Raw genomic sequence first — 10,121 nt, forward strand, 5'->3', positions numbered from 1 at the left:
AATTGAGTTTTCCCCCCCAAAATTAAAAAAAAAAAAAAAAAAAAAAAAAGTCTGGCCTGTCAAAGGGTGGCAGCACCACTGTGACGGTGGCACAATTCAACTGCATACCTGTCCATTTTCAAATATGCTGCCTGAGAGCATTTTATTTTATTATGTTCAGTGTAAAGAATATCACTGCCTTCTTTTTCAAGTAGGTTGGGTTTTGTTCCCCTTAGCTTTTAGGCTGGGTGAAGGGGGAGGGAATTCTTCATTTTATTAGTATTCTATAAAATCAATTCATTCACAGTGTCCTTGTGTGACTGCCTATCAAGTTAAAAAGCTTGCATTTCTCATACCTCAGAAAACTTTATAGGAGGGGAGAAAAAATGATAAAATTTTTGTCCACAGTTATGTTAGTTGGTGGCTGGAACAGATAGGAAGTTACTTTACTTAAGAAATTTCAGTATGATTAAAAAAATCAAAAAGCCTCTGGAAGACCAGCAGGAAAACCTTCAGGTTCAAAAATACACCTGAAGAATATAAAGGAAGTTTGCAACTCAAGCAACTTGTGCTGCTGAAGTAATCTTCTGTTTGTTTCTCTTTTCATATATTCATCTTTTATGATACCTCCTTTCCAAACCTGTTGGCTACTTTTTTGATGTGTTCTGGCTGTGTCTGTAGCTGTGGGCTCTTTTTAGCAGTAGTCACTGAACTGAAGGATGAAGCATCCAGGTGAGAAGGATACAGGGAGGTGTTAACACAAGCTGCAGCCTTTACCTCTGCCTAGGGACAGCAGCACAGCAGAGGAGGCAATACCTGTCCACCCAAGTAGTGTGGGTTTGGGCTAAAGAATAAACCAGGATAAGGAGAGTTGCCAGCAGGGAATCACTGTATGTACACAGGAAAATGCAAAATAAAGGAAGTTTGGACTAGTCAAGTTTTTAAAAGAAATTAAGAAGCCTTTCTGTATTCACCATTGTAGTGCACTGCAAAAACAGATGTTTGTCAGTGTCTCTAAAAATAGCTGAGCACCTTTGTTTTTCTCAAAGCCTCGTTCCTCAATCTGCTGTTATTTTTAGAGGGTGTCCCTCTGCCAGGCTGGCACCCTTCTGAAGCTTGGTGTGTGGCAGCCTTCCCTCACTACACCATCAGGTCTGACTGAGCCCTGCCGAGGAAAACTTGGCAACTCCTACATAATTAAATTTGCAACCTCCAGCAATTTACAACTAAGCATTGTCACAGAGAATTTGCATTTCTCTCCTCTGAATAGTGGATGGGTTAAAGAGCATATAGTACCAGATCTGTCACAGCAGAGCTTATTCCCATGTGTTTATTTCAATTTTTGTCACCTTTGGGTATATCAAATACTTTTAGTCGTTTTTTGAAATTAGTCATAGTTATCCTGTGTTTAACACTTGGAGACCAGACACAGCATATGTACATTCTCAGCTGTCCTTTGGTAGACACCACCCATCAGTGTAGGGGTATCTTGTTTTACTTGGTCTTCTAAGAGAAATATTTAGTAAACACTAGTGTTTAATATCAATGCATTAGTCATACTTAGATATGCTAGTGACACAAACTGTGCCCAGAATAACATAACCCCAAGACAGTAATTTTAATATTCTTATATTAAATTGACTAATCCAATTAATATTTTAGAATGTTTAAGTGACATCAGCTATAAAGTGCAAAGCCTCTTCATGCTTTTTTGGAAGGGACATCCCAGCTTCTGTTTGTAAAAAATTAAAAGTTAACATCTTCCTAGAAAAACTAAGGATCACCCCACAATGCTTTTCGGATTTCAAGTAAGAACAGAAGTTGTAAAATTAACATTCCTGATCACTTGCCAATTTCAGATTCTTGTGCTATTTATAAGTCAGCCAGCCTCTGGTTTTTTACTTAAGTGGCAGGTTCCTCTCTGACAAGAATGTGGAGCGTTTTTTCCTATCACCAGAAGTTGAAGGATGAAAAATCTGCTCATGCTTTTGTTTTTGTCTGCAGAAACAAAAAAAAAAAAAAAAAAGAAAAGGGAGAAAATAAAACCAAAGCAAAAAAGTAAATGTTCGATTTAGATAAGTGTGACAGTTTTCTAGGCAAGTCAGTAAAGGTTCAAAGTGTAATTTAAATTAATCTGTTATTTTGTCTTGATAGTAGGCTGGTTTTTTGCTCACATTAAAATAGAGGAAGTTCAGCATGTTTATTTTTAAACCTTGACTCTGCACGACAGAGTCGAGTCTCAAGGGGCTTTAGAAGTGTTAATAACAGAGTCTGAACTTAAAGTTTCAGCTGCTAATATCATCTGTTTAAAGATCAGTTAAAATCTACTGCAGGCTTGTAGACCTTGATAGCTTTATGGGTGCTTAGGAAGTTTCCCTGCATGGGGAGCTATAGAAATAACTTTCCTGCAGCAGCCTGGGGGAATGGCAGCACAGAGCAGAACTGGCTGTGGAGCATGGACCCCCCCACAGGACAGGTCCTCAGGGTCCACAGTGGAAGGGAAAAAAAGCAGACAATGTTCAGTTTTGGTGTTCATCTGTTCGTCCTTCTGACTTTGCGGTCTCTCTTGATGCGGAATTGATGGCCTGTGAGCTGTTACCCTCAGAGGGCATGCTGAGTAGGAACAGAAGAGGGGAGAGTATTGCATGCTCCAGTCCAAAATGCAAAGTCTGCTGTGAAATGTTGTCTGTCTGTAATCATTGAGCATTAAAGGTGTGCACCAGGCTCAGTCAACAGAGCATGAATGGTGAAATTCTCACTCACCCCAGTGATTGTAAACACAAAGCTGGGACCAGCGCTGCCTGACAGGCTCCCCCAGCCTGGAGAGGCACCACTGCCCCAGCCTTGCCCTCAGCACTGCCTGCGACTCCAGTGCATACAGCAACTTTTTCTTTGGCTGCAATAGCAACTACAACAAACTGTGACCATTTTTTTGAGTTTCTCTGCCTGCTTGGGGGTTGGTTTTGTTTGCGTTGTTCCCCTCCATGCTGCCACTCTTCAGTGCAACCTTTATGCTTCTAATTACTAAAATTGATTTTACTCTTCCCCCAAAATTTGGGATGTGACATCTTTCAAGCACAGTTTACAGCTTGCTTTTTGCCACATGTGGGTGCCTCAAATGCCAAGTACCCTGCAAACCGGAGTTCAGCATCTCTTGCCTCAGCACAGCATGTCAAGTTCTGAGTATTTCTCTTTGCTTCTGAAATCCTCTTATTTTCGTGATTTGGGTGAGGAGGGTTTTTCAGTCACAAACCACAGACCGCTCTGTGATTAAAAGGAGACATAAAAAGAGGATCCAGAGTCATTAGCTGCCAAGGAACATTTTCCACCAGTATTAACAGAGCAGAGATAGATTTTTTTTTTTTTTTGGGTGATTGTTTGTGCGAATTAAAAGGTTTGGGGTTTTGCCTCTTTTCCAGTGCATTGATTGGTTTACTTTTTGTTCTTTGTTTTTCAGGTGGCTTCCTTAGCAGGACCAGGAGGGAAAGTTGAAATAGAACAAAATTTTCTCAATAACAAACTGAAGACAATAACAGCTTATTTTGGTGATCTAATAAGGCATGACATCTCCTGAACTCCGTGTGGATTCTTCCAACCCCAACCTCCCTGACTGCTGCTTTGCTTAAGCTTTTGTACAGCTGGCTGGTCAAAAATCACTTAAAGCCATTTTCTGCTTTAATTTTTGTTCACAGAAATTTGTTCTGTTTATTGCTACTGTCAATAAATGTTTTATAATAATTTTGACAAAACTTTAAATGTGTAAAAGCTGTGAATTTGTGAAGAAAGATCTTTATAAAATGCAGTCTTGCAAGGTTCAAGCCCAACCCGTGGGAGCGGGGTTCAGGATTTCTTTGTAACTTTCACATGTGCTACTTCTGTGCTTGCTCTGGTTTTGAGCATCCAGAGGGTGAAGAAGAATAGCCTGAAAGCCACTGGGGTCAGGAGCTGCTGTCTATGCTTGAGAAGCAAAAGCATCTGAACACAGGTGGAACTAGAGGGTCAGGTGCACCACAAGGGGTTAACCCCAGTTCACCTTTCTCGCTCCATGCTGAGAAACCTTTTCAGGTTTTCTTTGCAGGATGAAGGTTCAGACGTTAATCCCAGTGAGTGCTCTGGCTTGCTGCAGCTCAGAGAGAGCTGGGTGTGTTTGTATCTGGAGGTGGGACTCTACCCTCTAGGTGTTGTCATTTTGTTTTATTTTTTATCTCCTTGCCATTGCTCTTTGTTGCAAAGATATTTTGAAGAAACCTTCTGCCTGGAGGTTTGTATCTGTCCCCCCTCTTTTCTAGGCCTTTTGGATCCTCACACAGGCTTCACACAGGCTTCAGGAAGTGCAGAAGGAACCCAGCTTTTCCTGATGAGGGCTCTCTGCTCCCACTTGTAGTTTGGAGGGGAAGAGTGGCCTTTGTGCAGTTCTTCAAGCAGAAGTGGAGACAGGTGAGAAGTGTCTAGGCCATGGCTATGGTGCTCTCACTGAAATACTTTTACATTAAGTCCCCAAGCTCATTGTTGAGCTTGTTTCTGAGGTAAGAGTGTAGGAGTAAAAATTTCTAAGATAAATTAATGCTGCTTCTCCTCTGCTTTGAGTGCAGCTGAAGGCAGCAGAAACTAAGCACTAAACCACACTTTAGTGCTGTCCAAGAAAACTAGAATAACTAGAATAACCAAATAAGAGGATCTATTTTCCCCATTAAGGAATGAAATCCAACTCTTCAAAACAGTTAAAGAGACCAAAGTGTTTGTGTATGTATGGATGGTTATGACTCAGTGCAAGTTTGCAATGCAGTCACTACAGACCCAGCAAGTGCTAAACTGTTACTGTTATATCCATGCTTCATGTAAGGTATTTCATGAAGATACTTTGTCTAATTTGGATCACTGCATTTTGCCACAGTGCTACAGCAAGGAAGAAGTCTCATGCTGGCTCTGCATCAGTATTTAAAGGGAATTATTAAGGAAATAATATTTCTTAGAAGTTTCCTTTTAGGTTGTAGGGGAGTTTGGCAAGAGTGCTAATGTTACAGGAGCTCTAAACCTACTGTGGCAGTGGCATGTGAATGTAATAACACTGTTAGATTTTCACTACAAGCTACAAACAAAAATCCAAGAAAGACATGAGGCTGAATGAGTAACAGATTAATTTACATGGTGTATGTCACAGTGCTCTGTACACTAAAATTTTACTATATTTGGCTTATTGCTGCTTGTAGAAATACCCTTGTCTTACTACTTGGTCCCCTTTTCTCACTAAAGCCAAGGAGCTGCTTTAGAAACATTTTGAGATCTTGCTGATGCTACTCCCATAAAAGGAGTAGTTTGACCCTCACTCTGAGGGTGAAATGCCTGTGAATTTACTTTTACCTTCTGGAAAGCAGTTAGATTTTGTTCAGTGCCCAGTATACAAAATGTGGAAGCTAAAATATAAAAGGTACAACATTCACCCATTTGAATGTTTACTTCCAGTATAATGAACTTAATGGTAAAAAGGAACAATTTCTCAAAGGTTTCTGCTGAACTTTGCAAGCACATGGAGTATCAAAAGCAGAAGAATATCTTTGTTCATAGCTGTTCCTCTCTCAAACCAAGGACAAAAGGGGGTTTTTTGGTTGTTTTGTTTTTTTTTTTTTTTTAATACAACTTGAAGTCAGAATACACTCTGCCGGGTTGTGATAAATGTTTGCCCTCACTTCCCATTTGCACAGAACTGGTGAAGTTCCCCAGGGCTTTGAATCTACCAGTCTGTTAAGCCTAAAGTACATCTGTGAGTACTTCCAGTTTTTTGTTAACAATTTCAACCAACACTTCATGGAAGAGAGCTTCAGTCATGACTTGCTATAAAATGCAATTTTGCTTTATATTGGAGAAAAATGCTATAAAATGCAATTTTGCTTTATATTGGAGAAAAAAATTAACATGGGCTGAGACACTTAAATTTCTGGGCAGCTCATGACCAATGTTTTAATACCCTTTTGCAATTTAAGTAGTATTTTGTAAATGATACATTGGGCAACAAAGAAGTTACATTGCTACTGTAAATACTCGTAGAAGTTTGATATTTTACCCATTTAAGGACACAAAATAAGCTACAGGGAAAATGCAGATTTTTGTTTTCGAAGTTAAATAATATTTGGACTAAATGCAGTAAATACATACTGAGTTCTACTTTCCAGTATGCTCTTGAGCCCCTAATCTCTTTAGGTTTATCTTAATTAAATCCAACATTAAATTAAGACCATTAGTTTCTTTTTCTGGTGTATGACATGAAGAGAAGTGATGGAAGATGAAGTTAGGTGCATTGCTAGGCTGAAGCTTGGTTGCAGGTTTGGGGGGAGCAGAGCAGAGCATCAGCAGGGCTGAGCAGCTATCTTTTCATGGTAGGATATCACTGTGCCCTTCTCTGAACTAGGCCCCATTAGTGTCAAGAGAAAAAATTAACTGTTCCATGAAATTTTCATGTACAGGTTTTAGAAAATCTTCCCCAAGTGTAGTGTTTCTGAAATAACATCTGCGTCTATATGTGCAACTCAGAGGTTATATAAGCAAATTAATGTTACACCGCAGTGACCATGGTAACATTTAGCAGAGGGAAACCCTGTAAATAGCAGAAGGAAAAAATTACTTGCAGTAACTCATTGAACAAATCCGTAGAAAACTGGGTTATTTTCACTTGGTTTGCTCTCTCAGCTTTCCTATGCCTCGTAGTCACTGTTTGCTTTAACTGTTCTCCCCTTGTACACAAACCTTCCCACCTCAAATACCAAGAAAGGAGGGTAATCCTGTCACTTAGTGTACAGTGATTTACTGTTGCTAGTGTTTCCAGCACAGGTATCTTAGTCCGGGCACTTGAGTATCTTGGTGAGGTCCCGAATACTTACAAAAAGTTGCTTTTCAGTGGTCAAGAAGTTTCAGATTTCTTTAGGAAGGCAGAAGAGATACTTTGTAAGTGTGTGTTGCAGTGGCAGAGGACTAAATGCTCTAAAACCAGGCTTGAAATCAGTTCAGACCCTGTCCTGTTTCGGCTGTCAGACAGTGAAGACAATGAGTGGTTCAGCCGGCTCCATCTGGACGGAGTATTAGGAATATGCATGCTCCAGCGAAGCACATGTAAGAGTGATGCTGTGTTGATTCAGTTAAATTAAATCCCCCAAACAACCCCTGAAAAAACATTAAAAATGCCAAAGAAGTCCTTGTTACTTGTGAGGCTGCAGGAGGCTACAGAAGCCATGGCTAGCTGAAAGGAAGCAATAGGACTGGCTAAAGCCAGCTGAAGTGGCTGAACCTAGTGTGGCTGGAGATTCACCCAGGCTCTGATGGTCTGAGCTGCAACTATGCAGGGAGGAGGCAGGAGGGAAGGCTGTCTGCAAGCAGAGCTTGTCCCCCCCCAGGGTTTGTTTTCTGCCTCTGCTCAGTGTGGTCCTGTGGTGTCTCTTAGCAATGCCTGAGGTTTTGGCAGTGCTTGTTGATGCTGTGAGCAGGGCTCTTGCCCAGGGTGGAGGTGAGGAGAGCAGCAGCCCACCTGGGAGCCCTGGCAGCACTGGGCTCTGATCAAGGGTTTCCTCGTCAAGGGGAATTCCCAGTCAAGCTTGGCACGCAGTTCTGCAAAATGCTCCCTGCAACATCCCTGCAGCCTAAGGGTCAGCCCTGGATTTCTCCTTATCGAGACCCAAGGATCAGTGTCTTTTTATCATGTGTCACAACAGGGCATCAGGGAGTGTGGTTCTGCTGCCAGCCCCTTGTGGACCCTTCTTCAAATCTTGTGCAAATGTATTTTCTGAGCTCTTGCTTTCCACACATCTCTGAGGTCTTAGCCTGCCACCTTGCAAAGTTCCAAAACCAGAACAAGTTTCAAGGTGTTTCCCCAGCAGCACAGGCTTTACTGAAAACCCGAAACACTGCTCTGGGTTTCTGGGTTCTCAGAGTGCTGAGGAAAAAATAATGCTATTGGAGGCAGTCTGGGTTGATGACAGCGCAATTCTTCCTGTCTCTCTGTGTGCCTTTACTCATTCTCTTCCTTTTTCTCAAGGTTGTGCTTTAACCTTCTTGTGAAACCCCTGTGGTTTATTAGAGGAGTGCAACGGCAGCACAAGATCTTCAGCGCTGGGTAAATGTGAGCACAGGCGCTCACAGTGTGCCTTCAGTGTTTGGGAACTAATGAAATGCCTTTCCTCAGCATTTTATCCTAGAAATATGGCCAAAGAATGGACATCAGAGAGGATATGCCTCTGCATAGTTATCACAGATGGATGCAGATTGAACAAATACATTTATCACATCAGTGCACTACTACCTAGCCCTCTGGGGGGGTCTTTCACATTGTCAGTGTCAGATACAGTGATGGTAACAGAGGCACAAGCTTTTGTGAAAGGCAGTACTGTGATCTGACAGCAAAACCCGTCCGAAGGTATTCATTAAATTGTTCCAGGCACCGGGACAGCCTATGATTATGTCAAACAGGGGAGCAAATTGTACGCTCTGCTTTCCCGGTATGCGTGAACTTAATCTGAAAGTCTGCCTGGGAAGGCTAAACACAGACAGCTTTGTTTAGGAGAGCTCCAAACTGGCAGAGCCCATCGCCCCAGAGAGTCACCTGTGGGGGACTGCCTGTGCCAGACGTCTGTGCTGGTGCGGGAATGCTTTCCGTGGATGCAGATTGCAGCCAAGCTTGTCCAGGGGGTCCCCTCAGATGTCAGAACATTTGGGTGTTCACAGCAGATGCAATGCTATCTGTAGTCAGGCTCACATCTGTACTTCTGGAAAGTGGTCCCCAAAACAGAAGCTGGAGTTCCCCGGGAAGCAGCTGCGTGGGGAACTCTGGGCTCCTCCTGCAGGAGAAACCACAGTCCAGGAAGTGTTTAGTGGTGGGTTTTGACACTGAAAAGACCAGTTCTCACAAGAAAAATGAGCCTTGTGGAAGTTCTAGACTTTACACAGAAATTACCCACCAGGGTATTCATTCACCCTGCCAGGAAGAGGTACTAGTAGAGTCAGGTTTGAGAACAACCCGTGTGGTTATGTAATGCAAAGTGGGATACCAACATGCAGGGGCTCCTGATGGCTCAAGAATGAGCCAAGTACTGGGAGCAGGACAGAGCAAAGGGCCCACAGGACCGTGTTCAGGCTGCAGAGCTGAATGCCATAGTGCCTGGGTTGTGGCTTCTACAAGACACATTGCTTGTGTCCACTTTTGCTTCTTACTGCCAAGTTTTGTGAGTTTACTGGCAGTCTTTTGATTTTTTTCTGCAGCTTGTAAAGAGCACGTGCTTGAAAAAATGCCCCCAACCTTCACCTAAAAATAAATCTGTAGACCTTGCAGTTTAAAAAAAAACCAAACCAAAAAATCTCAATAAAACAGCTGACATAAAAACAAGACCTGGATGTGTTACAATAGTTCAGAAATCAGATAAGAATGTCCAAAATGTAACTAATTTAAAGTTGCTTTGTAGGCAGGCTCACCTCATGCTTTGGCCTGAGGCATAGAGATAGCAGCTGACATGACGTTTCAGCATTTTGGATTGACCATGCTGCTTGTCCCTGCTGCTGCTCTGATTTATCAGCTTTGTTTAAAGATCAAAGCGTTTAGTATAAATAAGTTGAAGTTGGAAACAGTCTGACTTCTTGCATGTTTATTTTCTCTGTTAATGAGAAGAATGACCTAATCCAAAATGATTGTCACTTTTTCTAAAAATTCAAAGTGAAGAAATCATTTAGTTGCTGTGCAAGTAGAAAAGCAGTTCAACACTGGATGCAGAGGCTGCAGAATCAAGGTCTGCCAAGAAGAATCCAATCCAGATAAACTGGCAAAATCAACAGTCCAGATAACCAAGAAAAAAAGAAAGAAAGAAAAAAAGAGCTATGCCAGCACAGAAGATGCAAAAACCCCTAGAAGATTCATGATCTCAACTTGACCCAGAGAAGGAACCAGCAAAGAGCAGCTGTTTGACCATGAGGGAAGTGAACGTGAGTATCTGGCTAGCTAGGAGCATTTTGACAGACATGATAAGTGACAGGGATTAGGGACCTGGGAAAACTTCCAGGAGGAGAAATTCCAAGGGGCAGTGGGTCCCATCTTGGCAGTCACCTGTTTGGGTGAGAAATAAAGAGACAGAATTTACAGATCACAATTTATCTGGTCCTGCAAAAAG

The 10,121-nt window shown here is 42.0% G+C and overlaps 1 protein-coding gene across 2 annotated transcripts in view; it reads left to right on the forward strand.

Moving 5' to 3' along the window:
- The window catches only part of TGS1 (trimethylguanosine synthase 1), a 21,389-nt gene extending 17,654 nt beyond the window's left edge, over positions 1-3,735 (forward strand). For both annotated transcript variants that reach the window (XM_017727467.1, XM_017727468.1), the window contains one exon: positions 3,437-3,735. In XM_017727467.1, the coding sequence (XP_017582956.1) occupies positions 3,437-3,553 (117 nt within the window). In that variant the 3' untranslated portion in view covers positions 3,554-3,735. The remainder of the gene's footprint in view (positions 1-3,436) is intronic.
- Positions 3,736-10,121: the final 6,386 nt, after the last annotated feature.

Source organism: Corvus brachyrhynchos, unplaced genomic scaffold, assembly GCF_000691975.1.
Source record: "Corvus brachyrhynchos isolate BGI_N302 unplaced genomic scaffold, ASM69197v1 scaffold60, whole genome shotgun sequence".
Classification (NCBI taxonomy): Eukaryota; Metazoa; Chordata; class Aves; order Passeriformes; family Corvidae; genus Corvus; species Corvus brachyrhynchos.